Here is a 13126-nt window from a genome sequence, read left to right on the forward strand (position 1 = left end):
ACAGCAGAACACACGCGGTCCGCCCGCTGTCCCCCGTCTCTCCGGCGGAAGGAAGAGCCCGCAGCGTCACCGCCACGGCTGCGCACAGGGCCCGGCTCCGGCTCCGCGCCGCTCCTCTGCTTCTGCCTGCTTCTACTTCCCTTCCTCCTGCTCCTTCCCTTCCTCCTCCTCCTCCTCCTCCTTCCCTCCGGTCCCATGGCGGCGAGTGACACAGAGAGGGCTCAGCAGCAGGTGAGCGGCTGCTGGAGGAAAGCGGTGACTTCAGGGGCTCCTGGTAAGCCCCGGCCCCCTGAGCGGCTCCGTGCCCGCTGTGGCACGGCCTCACCGCCGGCCCACTTCAGGTGTTTTATTTCTAGGTGGAAGGCACTTCCCCGGCTTTTTAAAAATGGGAATTGGCCGAGCTCTTCCTCAGGAAGAGCTTAGTGCCGAGCCCTCGGGTCTTTCCCCTGCGGGGTCCCACCTGGACAGGAACAGCCCCAGACTGGCATCTGCTCCCTGTCACTTTGCTCACCTTGTCACTGCTGAGACGACAGGATTGCCCTCGGAAATTCAAAAGCTGTTGTGTGTGTGAGAACTGAGAAAAGGTTATTTACAAAATCACAGTCAATTAGGTTGGAAAAGACCTTTGAGATCATCGAGTCCAACTTGTGACCGAACCACCACCGTGTCAACCAGACCAGGGTACCGAGTGCTACATCCAGTCTTTCCTTAAACACCTCCGGGCACAGTGACTCCACCACCTCCCTGGGCAGCCCATTCTAAAGTCTAATTTCCCCTTTTGTGAAGAAATTCTTCCTAATGGCCAACTTAAACCTCCCCTGGGCGCCTGAAGGCCTGTGAATCAGGATTGAATCCCCAATACTTAGGGTCTTCCAGTGCAGTGAAGTTGTAGAAGAGCAAGACTTTAAAAAGATGAAAATATGATTGGCACACAAAGTTGTGTGGGTTTTATGGGGGGGGGTATTTACCTTTTTTTTTAATTCTTTTTTTTTAGATTGATGAAATTGAAGCCCTTTCATCAATCTATGGGGATGATTGGTGTGTTGTTGATGAAGATGAAAAAATCTATTGCATTAAGATTAGTGACTGTCTGGATCAACCAAAATGGACCCTCTGTTTGCAGGTATAGTGCTGGTAAGAAGTTTAGCACAAATTTTGCAGTTGGACTGATGCAGGTGAAACCCTTTAAATATGGTTTATTATCAACTCAGATGATTAAGAAGCTTTTGGATTAGGGTCTGTGATAAGACTTTCTAGTGATTGTTCCTGTAACACTTGGTGTGCTTGTGATATATTCAGTAGTTGTATATCCTAATTCCACACCTGACCAATGCATTTCAGTGTATTTCACTAAGGACTAATTTCTGAAATACTTTTACATCAATTTTGTGCCTCAGTGAATCTACTGCAATTGCATCTAAATTTGCTTTCGGGAAAATGTTGAGACAAAATGAATTTTGAATCAACTTAATTGGTCCAACTCCTTACTTTATGTTTTGAGAACTGAAAGCAGTAAGTTTACTTAGTGTAAGAAACATAAAAGACTCTACTTAGGGAAGTGTGGTACCACTTATTTAAGTCCAGTAACCATGTGTGCTGCTTCTTTCAGTTTTTTTCTGTGCTTTATTTTGCATCCTTATAAATTGCCTCATAAAATGTAATTGTATGCATTACCATTATTGGAATTTTAAATGCAGATGTTCTGTTGTTATTGTAATTCGGTAACAACATACCCGACTGTTTTCTTCATTTGTGACACGAATTGTAGTCCTGGTGCTTGACATCAGAGTCCTTCAGTAAAGCTCATCTAGCTCAGGGTAGTCCAATGAATACATATCCTTCTTTCAGGTGATTTTGCCACCAGGATATCCAACTGCAGAGCCACCTATTTATCAACTAAAGTAGGTGAAGTTTCCTTGTAAACATTTGTGTTTTATGAATTGCCAATGTTAATTGTTTACCTGTAAGTGGAAGTTTAGTTAAAATACTCCTTGAATTAAAGTACACCAGCAATGGGGGATATCTCCTCCAAGAATATCCTATTGTTTATCCTGCTTTTTCCAATATGTTTACAGCTGGAATCTTGATGGATGGCAAAGTTATATTTTCAAGGTGTTCATCACATATATTTGGGAATGTTGGAAGCAGCATATAGCACAATTTTCATTGCATTTCTTTTCATTCTAGTGCCCCTTGGCTTCGAGGACAAGATTATACGGAACTAGCAAATAGCTTGGAAGAAATATATGTGTAAGTTTGAGACTGTGGAATTTAGTAAAAGGAGAAAATGCATTTTCAGTTTCTATCTCTTCTGCACTTCAGTGTTAAAACACAAGATATGAAAACATCTGGTTGTCTTGGAACATAAGTGGCATACTGTTTTTTCTTAAAAGCTACGGGATGAGTTGGTTTTAAAATAAACACATGTAGAATCTCTTAACTGTAATCTGGAACATCGTGGACTGTTTATTATCACTGTGGGCAGCTATCTACAAGGCATAATGGATGCTTGAGAATCAACAGCATTTAGAAATGCTCAAATTACATGATTTTAAATTGCTGTGAAAGTGGGGTAGAAAATGTAGTAATTTTATATGGCTTATTTATTTCTTTTAGATCCCAAAGATTATATAAAATAAATGAAATAAAAACATAAGGAAGCATAATCATGCCCCAGACAGTGAAATCTTAGCATCTTGCATAATAAATGTTTTTTTAATGCCATAAGGAAGAGAGCACTTAGCTTGCATAGGGTTTTTTACTTTGATTAACTGGGTTTCTTAGCTAATTAAGCAACAGATCATTTAAGCAAGTAAAATTTAATTTGGAGTGTTAAAAATGCACAAGGATTTTAAGTGAGAAGTTCTGTGTGATCATATTCACCACAATTGTTCAGTGGAGCAAAAAGAGCAGAGGCTGTCCTTAATGCTGTCCAGATTCAAAGGATTTGATGGAGTCTCTACCACAGGTAGAGCTGCTGGTTCTTTTTTGTTCCCTCCTGTGCAGTCTGGTGGGCTGTCAAATTGTGCTGGTTCAGCTCCCTTCAGTCTGTATCAGCTGTTGGTCAGATCCCTCACTGGTCTTCTATCCCTTCTGTTTGTTCAGCAGGAAGTGAAAGTGTTTGGACTTTAGACCATAGATGTACTTTAGGTAATTTTAAACAGTTTAAAAACGTGGAGTAATCACTGATGTTTCACAGTGTTTGTGAAATCATTTTATTTATTCAATGTCTAAATGACTGTCAGATGAACAGAGATGCTCTGCATCATTTACATTGTGTTTGAGCAGGTTTCTAGTCCCTAGGGATGTAAGTTGTGTAGTTCTGCCGTCTAAACCAACATGAACTATACTGTCAATCACTATGGAAAAAATGGATAATTATAGATCACAAGTTTGTTTTGGGAGACACAAAGTAATAGACAACTATTCAGAAACTGTAATTCGGTGATAGTTGGACAAATTACTGTTAACTTTTGTAAAACAGGGAAATTTTATTCCTTTTCTAATCTCTCTTATTCCATCACAAAAAGAATTGTCTTCAGGTGTTGAAGCAATGCTTCTGTACAGTAAGCAGTGTGAAATCCGGGTGTTGTATTGTTCTGGAGTCTGGATTTTGAAGTCAGAGCTACAAGTTCATAAAATCCTTATTTTTGCTTGAATGTTTTTCTTAAAATAGGTATGTTTATTTGAATTTGATTGTTTCCAGCAGTAGTGCTGTATACATTAAGCAAAGTTTAAATCTGTAGTTTTGTTACTTATCTGGTGCCCAGATGGTGGCAGTAAGAATAAAATTAATGAGAAACCACGAGATATCTACAGCCCTAAATCTTTGGGTTTATTTCTTAAACAAAGATGCACAGTTCATAACTATTTTAACCACTTGAGATGTGTTTTGAGTTGTTTGGGTCCTGCTGCATGTAAAGGAAGCATTTCTTAACTCCTAACACACATATATAAAACATGTTAATCCCATCCTCCCTCAGTACCTTAATACACACTTGTGCCCTCTGAGTGAAGCCTCCTAGGCCTAAATCTTTACCTCCCTGTCCTGTAGCACTGTCTGTTACCCAAACTGTAGTGTTTCATTCCAGTGCTGCACTGACCTACTATCAAGTCCAAGTATAAGTTTTTCACCCAGTGAGCTACTGAGACAGAACTTTACACAAGCCTGCCTAAGCTCTTTATCTTACTAGCTTATATTCAATTGCTGTGTGTCTGAAATCTGAATGTTATTTTGTGTACTTTCCAACTGAAATTTGCAAAAGTGATTCTTCATTTTCCATGACCTTTAACTTCCAGACAGAACCTTGGTGAAAGTATACTGTATTTATGGGTGGAGAAGATACGAGAAGTTTTGGTAGAAAAGGCACAGTCTTCAGATCCAGGTACTTCAGAAAATACATTTATTTTCATTCTTCTTCCAATGTAAGTAAGATTTCAGTACAAATTAGTTTATGCCCAGTTTTGAATTGGATCTAAATATCAGGGAACAGTCTCCTATGTCAGGGCTTACTGTTTTACAGTGGCAGTGTCCCTCTTTAAAAAGCAACAGAGAAAAGAAGGTGGGGGTGGCCTCTGAACTGGAACAAGTTCTGCAGTTCTCTCAGGAATGAAATAACAGCAAAGGACGGTGCTGCCCACAGGTGCATTATGCATTGCCCTCCATTCTGCAAAGGAATTATTCCTACCAGTAGTTAATTTCTGGTGCACTATTGGAGGATTGGGATTCAAGAGAAGATAAACTTCAGTGGACAATGCAGACAAATGACCAAGTATTCCATCATTTTACTTTTCTGTCCTTCCATTCATTTTACTGTATTAGGATGAGAAATAGAGGTGCAGTGATTCTTCTGCTGTTACTTTTACAGAGTTTGTGTAAATTCACAGTTGTTCTTTCAAAAAAGTGAGGGGTTTTGTGCATCAAAATGCTAAACTGCTATGAAATTTGTGGGTGATGTGTGCAACTGTGGCAGAAGGAAACAGAACTACTTTTCTCTGTCAGGGGCGTTACCTTTGACCCGTGAGAAATAAAAGTCTGAAGAAAAAAAATTAGTTTTCAGTGTTGTTTCATGGTAAGGTCTAGTGTTAGTCTTTCAATAAACTGTGCATTTTGTTGCTACGTCACAGACATTGGAGAAGTAATTTTTCACTTATGTGACTGAAAGAGTGGACACCGAGAAGTGAAAATTTTACTGACAATATTGGAAGTTTGGGTATTTTGACCACAACCTTATGGCTTCCATTTTTGAACATGCATTATCACCCCTCTGAAAATACATATATTATAAAACCTGCATCATAAGCACATCATAGGCCCTCTAAATAGGAATGGAACTGTGATATATTATTTGGCTCTAAATCCAGGTGTCAGAACCTTGTATATTTCCTCCTTCGTTATTGACTATTAGTTTTTGGACGTTCTATGCATGAGGGAAAACAGGATTTTTGGAATCCCAGAATAGCTGAAGCATGTTGAGAGATGTTTCAAATCTAATAATTTTATACCCATGAAGTAGCACTGGGCAACAGCTCTACATTTTCCCCCAAATGACCAGTAAATGACTGGAGTTTTTGTGAAACATCAGCTTAATTTGATCTCTAAATTCAGATTAAAGGTAGTGTTTTGAATGTTTAATGGAAATAGTAAACATTGTCATTCTTTTTTTCTTAGAAATACTGTTACTTAGTATTGAAATGGAAGATCTTATGGAAGGATCCCATAGTACAAATATTTTATTTTTAATTCTCAGGAAGTTCTAAGTTAATACTGGGCTGAGTACTTTAGAGTTTTGATGTAATTAATGTTACTATTCTGCATTTAATAATTTTTAATGTCAAACTGTTTTGAACTGAGAAGCCGGAGACTTTTAAGAAAAAGAGTTTGAAATTTTGTTTTACTTATCTTGCAAAAAATGTGTAATAAATTGGACTACTTGTATCTCAATAGAACCAGATATTAAGAAAACCACTGAAGAAGTTGATGAAGGTGATGAAGATGATTTTCTCCTAGACTACCAGCCCATTCAAGAAGATCAAATTAAAATGTTAAATTACATGACATCTGAAAGTCAAGAAGGTAAAAAACTACACTTTTTGTAATTCTGTTGAAATAATTTAAAAGAGGTCTGAAGATTCTGCTTTTCTACTCAGCTTTAGAATAAAATTAGTTACAATAGAATTATAATAAAATCTAATAACAATCATTAAAAAATTAAATACATTTTTGGTGGGTTTGTATGTTATTTTCTGTTCTTCACTTTAACAAGTCCCTTTTTTTAAAGTTGAGACATTCTTTTGTAGCCACATGCATTGTTTCTGTGCTCTTAAAAGAAAAGAAACACTCCCTTGTTTGTGACCCATAGATGAAGAGCTGCCCCCCATACATCATGGAAACCCAATCACAGATCGAAGGAGCACTTTCCAGGCACATTTGGCTCCAGTGGTGACAACCAGACAAGTTAGTAGAGATCAGTTGTTCTCCTTTTGCCTGTACTTTGAGCTTGACAGAATGTTGCTGGGATACTTGGGATTTGCCAGATATGCTGGTCTGTCTGTGCATCTTTCTGGGCTAATACTGTCTGAGTAGTCATTGGTTTCTTGCTTTCATTATCAGCTTATCAGTGAAGGAACAGCTGTTCTTCCTTGTATTCTTTTCCACTGTGTGCATTAGATGTAAGAGAATAAGAGCTCTGGAATTTGACTTCTGGATGTTGGCAAGTTTATCATTAGATGTTTGGAAGTTACTGAATCTATCATGTTCTAGCTGGAAAAGGAATTAAAATGGGTTTATAAATTATTTCCCTCCTTCAGAAAGGAATTCTATTGAAAAACACACTTGGATCATGCATAAGTGAATCTTTAGCATGACCTAATTGAGAGGGGTTTGGAGCTTCTTTTGCACATCACTTTCCATCTGTTACCATCAGCTTCCTTTCATCATGTCTTTTTTGTGGGGAAACTACTATTCTTTTCTTTTATTAACTCAGAGTTAAACCTTGAGAGGATTTTACTCTTTTTATGCAATTTTAGGGTTTTTTTAAAAGAATTTTTGGTAAGGGATATTGTCAAGTGATTCTTGAAGTTCCAGGTAAGCTAGGTGTACTACATACTCAGTGGCTATGAGAAAACAGACAGGTTGATGGTGTTTTTAGGCTGATTTCTGTATACAAAAGCTGTAAGGATTGAAGCTGTGGGGTTTTTTTGTTTGTTTTGTTTTTTCTTCCCCCTCAATAATTTGCTTAGTATGGACATAAGAATTGGTCTCTAAATCCCAGCATCTCTTCTGGACCACTTTGAATTTTCAAGTTCACACTGTACATTCATGTGGGAATTTGTGTATGTAGTGTATGTAGGAACAATCTTACTCACAAATCATGATAAAAGAGTGAGAGTATTTTAAAATGAAAATGGTTCATTAAACCAATGATTCCCATTTCTTCCCTTTCTAAAGTAACAGAGTTCGTTTATTATAAGTTCGTTTATTATATATATATGTAAAAAAGTATCACTTAAAGAATATACAGCTGTAGCGCAAAAATTAATCTTTAAAGTACATCTTCAGGAACCTAGTAGCTGAGGAGTAAGTAATGTCAAAGGTAATGATTGTTTCATGTTATTTGTGCTTTAAGTCCCTGTATTGAGACTTACTTTCATAAGTCATTGTCCATGTTTATGAAAGTATATTAAGTAATGCAAGTTGTCTTCCTTCAGTGTTCAAAGTAAGGAGAAGATAGATGTCTGAAACAATATTCTCCATTAATAATAGGATTTTAAAAATTGAGATATCTTTTATTTGAGGTGATTTTTGTCAGTTGAATTTCTTCAAGAAGATCTGGAAATAGCACAGTATAGCTAGGGCAGATATTAAAAATGTCTGTTGATTACTCCTCTGAGACATTTGTTTTTGAATGGAAGGCAATTTACTTGCCAGACATGTTTTCCCAAGCTTTCTCAACTTCAGTAATGTTTTGTATTATGTACTAAAATAATGTCTTAATCAAAAGCTCTTCTTTTTGCTAGACCATTGGAAAGAGTTCAACAATTGCTAGCTTGTTTACTTAGAAACCTGTGATGAACTGATACTAGTTAATGTTTTGAATTTGGTACTTTAAAAATGCAAAGAGATAGACATGATAAGAATATCTGTTTTCTGGGAAATACTGACACTTTCACACCCAAATATGATTTTTTTTTGTTTTTACTGTTCTTTCTGTGAAGTGGAAACTGTGAAAAAAGCATGTTTGAGGGAAGAGGAGAAACTTGAAATGTAGTAGGGCTTTCTAAACATCATGTTTTTGTGAAATAAGTAAAAGCAGTGTGTAGTGGGAATATGTATGTTGTGTTCTATTCCAGCTTAACTTCATTGTTAAAAAAGTAAGCAGGTGCAGTTGATTCTTAATACTGACTAAAAGTATTTTCTGGATCTTACTGTCTATTGTTTAATAAAGCAATTGGACGCTTCTACATCTTCAGCAATAATATGAATGTACACAATGTAGAAATTCAAGACAAAAGCTGTTTTCAGTATCCCAGGAAACAAGTATGAGAATACTGAGAAGCTGCTTCTTGAGTTATCACACTGAACATTTAATGTCAAAGCATAAAATTATTTAATTGTAGTATTAGGACGATTTTTGTTTAGCAGTGATACTGAGAGGGATATATGAAACCCCTGTTAAAAAAGGAAGTTTTTTAATGTTGTTTTTTATAGGTTAAAAGAGTTCTTGAAAAATTATATGAGAACAAGAAAATTGCAAGTGCTACCCACAACATATATGCATACAGGTGAGGCACAAATAGTGATTTATTATTATTATTATGTTGTTGTTGTTGTTGTTGTTGTTGTTGTTGTTGTATTCTTTGACAAATGAGTGCAGGACATGAGAAAGAAGTTCCTTCCTATTAAATTCCTTGCTATTAAAATAAATTCCTTGCTTTAGGGTGTAGGTGTCATATTTGTATGGTTGATGTTGCAGGTGTTATTTTGAATTTGAGGTCAATAAAGTAGAGCATACAGTAGGAAATAAGACAGTGATGCAGCATTAGGAATAGAAAAAAAAGTGGATTTGAACATATGTTGGTATACTTTTGTAATATGTCTGAGCATGGAAATGCTGCATCATCCTGAACTAAATGTGCTTTTGTTTGGGTGAAGTAACTTCTTTTTCCCCCCCAACTTTATATTTAGAAATAGCTGAAAATTTTCAGTTGAAATAAGAGTCGAATCAGAAAGCCTGATGCAGACATCTGGCTGAAGTTTCAGCTGAAATACGAGAAACCTCAGGGATTATGAGAAAAAGGTAAAAATGAGTTTGGCAGTCATCTGCCTCTGGCAACTTTTGTGAACATAGCTTATGTGAAATGAATTGGTCTCTGTCCAGATAACAGTGTAGGTTTTCTGAGGAATGTAAGTGAGAGTAAAAGGGAGGAACTGTAGGAACCAGTCATCTAAAAAGGCATGTACAGATGCTTATCCATTCATGCCCATCCTGGTGTGATCCCAATGAAACGTGAAATGAGAGCAAATGAAACTTACTTTACCAAAAAGTAAAAGCTTCTACCTAAATAAAAAGTTTCTGTAAAGAGGGCATTTCTGTTCTCACAGATGATGATCTGGCTTCCTTCACTCCTATTATCCAAATCCACTTAAAAAAAAAAGGAACAGGCACATACCGTTTCCTCTTTGTCATCTAGTACTAGAAGCCTCTTTCTCATTGTGTCACCTGTAGCTAAGTTCAGAAGTTAGGAAATAAGTTGGTAACAAACCAACTTACTCGGTAGACTTCTGAGCATTACTTTTGGAAAATTAGACGTGGGCAGCTGTCTTTTTTATGAAACAATACACCCAAAAGTTTACTGCAGTGCCTCCTAAGGAAGGAGATGATATGAGAATCCAAAGGCAAATTTCAGTAATAGTTTCATGTTGCTGCTGAAATACAAACATAATTAATTTTTCATAAAGTTTTTGTCCAAGTTCTTCTAGGTTTATACCATTATTTGAATCTGTATCTGATAGAGTTGGTTTCAACTAGATGCAATTATTAAAGACCTGGGTATTTTTCTGTTTAGGGACTTTAAACTGGTAATGACTGGAGTTTACCTGAAGTAGCTAAAGTCTGTGTAAAAGCTTCTTTGTTCTACTTTACAGATAAACACTTGTGGTTTACCCCGTGCCTCATCTTGTTTTCAAGTAAATATATTTAGTAGAGAATTAGAATTGATACACACGTGTATGAAAGATATCTGAGATTTTATTAATCATGTAGAAATATTTGTTGATTGACATTTAAAAGTCTGTTTTATTTTTTTCCTTTTATAGAATATACTGTGAAGATAAACAGACGTTCCTCCAGGATTGTGAAGATGATGGAGAGACAGCAGCAGGTGGACGTCTTCTCCATCTTATGCAGGTTGTAGAAATTAATCTTTGTCATTTGAAAATCTTGAATTTATATTGATTTTAAAAATCAGTATAATGTATATAAGCTTGTAGAAGATTATTTTATTTTTTGCTCTGCTAGCAGCCAGCCAGATGATTGCTTTCTCAAGGTGAAAGGAAAACATAGTCTGCAGCACTTTCAAGTCCCAGATCGTAGAAACAAGTGATGTTTCATAGATGGCAGTAATAGTTTGAATGGGTTAAAAGATAACTAAGTTTTAAGTCCTATGCTTTCTGCATGGTGTAAAGTACACAGAAAATGAAGTGTGGGAGAAGCTGACTGAGAATATAACAGCTGACCTTTGCACAATCTTTCATGTGGTCCCCTTTGAGTAGGTGCAATAAAAAGACAGATTTGTGAACTTGCAGAGTAGAACTTCAAATAGAAAAGAAATGAAGGAATTAAGTTGTTTTGATCATTTAATCTGTTTTGTTGTGCTGTTTCCTTTTCTGGGTCCTTAGCCCTCATACCCACATATATTTTAGTCTTGAAGTGTTGAAATAATATTTTGCAAAGGTGCTGCTGAATGTGAGTAAGTTGAGATTGATAAATTTTGGTTCATGATGCAAGCCATAGTAAAACCATAATTAAAATAGCACAACTACAGGAGACAGCTGGGCACATCTTAATGCTGTGCCTCAAGTCACTTACCTATAGGAGCAGACAAAATATTTATTTTAGATTGATGCTTCCTTCACAAGAATTTTATTTTCCTGTCCTTTTCTGGCTTGAATATTCTTTTGCTCAATATGTTGCACTCTTACTCCAGGAAACTTTCCCTCTCCTCCCCACAAATTTCCTTTCTTTTTCCTGGAAAAAACCTATATAGTTGATGAGAACATTTTGACATTTTTAATTTTGAACTTTTTCCAAACTTCCTAAATAACTCAAACCAGATTTGGGATGGTTAAATAAATAAACAAACTTAGGTTATGTAATATATGCAAGTATATGTGCTAAGTGTGAAGACATTATTATTGTGACAATAATGTAAGGATACAATTTAGCAGATCCTGTACCCCAGTTTGTTCTGAGATTATCAGCTTTTTCTCAGTGTGTTAGTACATACTTTTTAAAGTTGTCTAGGCACTTAATATTCCATAAAAATCTAGTTTAGAAAATTACATGAATGTCACTTTCAAATGTGAATGTGTGTAAATTATATAGATCATCATTCTCTATCTGTAATCCTAGTTACTGGGAATATTTCTGTTCTGGAAGAATAGTAAGATAAGGATCAGAAAAGGAAAAGATTAATTTATGGGCTGATTTCTGGATGTTCATAGATCTTGTAGACTTTTTTTGTTTTTAGCTATTATGACATATGGGTATGAAAATTAGGTGATTTAAAACATTTATTGTTGCTGAACTTACAGTTTTTTTGATTTTGGTTATGGTTCTGTTGTTTTTGTTTTTTGTTTGTTTGTTTGTTTTAAATAGAAAATAATCTTGTTTCAGATAAGACCAGCATTTCAAAATAGCACTTTCTGGTTACAAGAAACTGTATTTTATATTCGTATCACCCTGTTTACTATCAGTAGTTGTTATACATTGACTTTATGGCCAATACATAAATGTAGAGTAGGAAATGCTTGTCACAAAACATGCCCTCAGTCCTTTTCATTTTAAAATTCTAAGAATATTTCTGTTCTCACAAAAAATGATTGGCTCTTCTAACAGTATTGTTCAAATTAAGAGAAATGATGAATGGTTAACATGCACATGTTAACAGTACTAGCTTATGGCATTTTATGTATCCATATGTATAATGCCTGTGGCCTGGCTGTTATTAGCCTCATCCACCAACACTTCCAAAAATGTGACTAGACAATCAACTTAGTGACAGAGTAATAATTGATCATACCAAAGAATAAGAAATAACTCAGTAATTTTTTAAAATACAAGATAGTAGACCTTTTTTGTGTTTCTAATTGTTTTTTTATGTTTCTAATTGTTGTCAGCAGTAAACCAGGTTCGGTGAAAAGATAACAACTTTTATTGCTTTCTTTTATTCACAGATTTTGAATGTCCACAATGTGTTAGTTGTGGTGTCCCGCTGGTATGGAGGTATTCTCTTGGGACCAGATCGTTTCAAACATATAAACAATTGTGCAAGAAATGTACTTGTGGAGTACAACTATGTGCCATCAATGGTACGTTTCTGCCGTCCAGAATGAAGGCATTTGCATGTGGACTTGTGTGACTTTCCATTGTTACATGAAGCCAGAAGAAAAGTAATACAATCTGTGTGAATGGATAAACAAGTCCAAATTTTCATAAATCTCTGTGAACTATGAATACTGTTCATATTAAAAATAATTCTCAGGGGTGAGCTTGGGAGAATACTTGTGGTTTACAAGTTTAAATTCTGAAATGCTTGTTTTTCATTTCAGGAAGAATCATCTAGACAAGCTGGAAAGAGCAAAAAGATAAGGAAGGACAACAAGAAGAGAACAGAACACTAATTTATTTTTAAAAATTTTAAAATACTATTTTGCACATATTTATATAAAAACCTTATTGCCTTATCTGATAGAATGGACCTGTTGTATTTAGAAGAGAATTCAGTAAAGCCATAGATATATTTTCATCTGGTTTTGTGATTTGTTCTGCTGTCAGAAGTAGAGCTTAGACAGAAGTTTTCTGTTTCTTACACGTGAACTCCTTGTTACGATTACAGTGCAGCG

The 13126-nt window shown here is 35.9% G+C and overlaps 1 protein-coding gene across 3 annotated transcripts; it reads left to right on the forward strand.

Annotated features, from left to right (window-relative positions):
- The first annotated feature begins 77 nt into the window (after positions 1-77).
- Positions 78-13029, forward strand: IMPACT (impact RWD domain protein). Of its 3 annotated transcripts, none has more exons than XM_014892033.2 (11): positions 78-231; positions 995-1123; positions 1849-1901; positions 2188-2250; positions 4300-4385; positions 5948-6076; positions 6363-6457; positions 8711-8784; positions 10319-10409; positions 12458-12592; positions 12833-13029. In XM_014892033.2, exons 1-11 carry the CDS (start codon positions 196-198, stop codon positions 12902-12904), a joined length of 963 nt encoding a protein of 320 aa, XP_014747519.1. In that variant the 5' UTR covers positions 78-195; the 3' UTR covers positions 12905-13029. The 3 variants fall into 3 exon arrangements, with proteins under 3 accessions (XP_014747519.1, XP_014747520.1, XP_088030204.1); XM_014892034.2 differs by having other exon boundaries at positions 82-231; positions 995-1134; XM_088174078.1 differs by having other exon boundaries at positions 140-274; positions 995-1134.
- Positions 13030-13126: the final 97 nt, after the last annotated feature.

The sequence above is a fragment of the Sturnus vulgaris genome, chromosome 1, assembly GCF_052056855.1.
Source record: "Sturnus vulgaris isolate bStuVul1 chromosome 1, bStuVul1.hap1, whole genome shotgun sequence".
NCBI lineage: Eukaryota > Metazoa > Chordata > Aves > Passeriformes > Sturnidae > Sturnus > Sturnus vulgaris.

Excerpts from the sequence above, each read along its gene's own strand:
- IMPACT (XM_014892033.2), top strand. The coding sequence starts at position 196 with ATGGCGGCGAGTGACACAGAGAGGGCTCAGCAGCAG. Across the intron at positions 1,124-1,848 it reads AATGGACCCTCTGTTTGCAG|GTGATTTTGCCACCAGGATA; the intron begins GTATAGTGCTGG and ends TCCTTCTTTCAG. Across the intron at positions 6,458-8,710 it reads CAGTGGTGACAACCAGACAA|GTTAAAAGAGTTCTTGAAAA; the intron begins GTTAGTAGAGAT and ends TGTTTTTTATAG.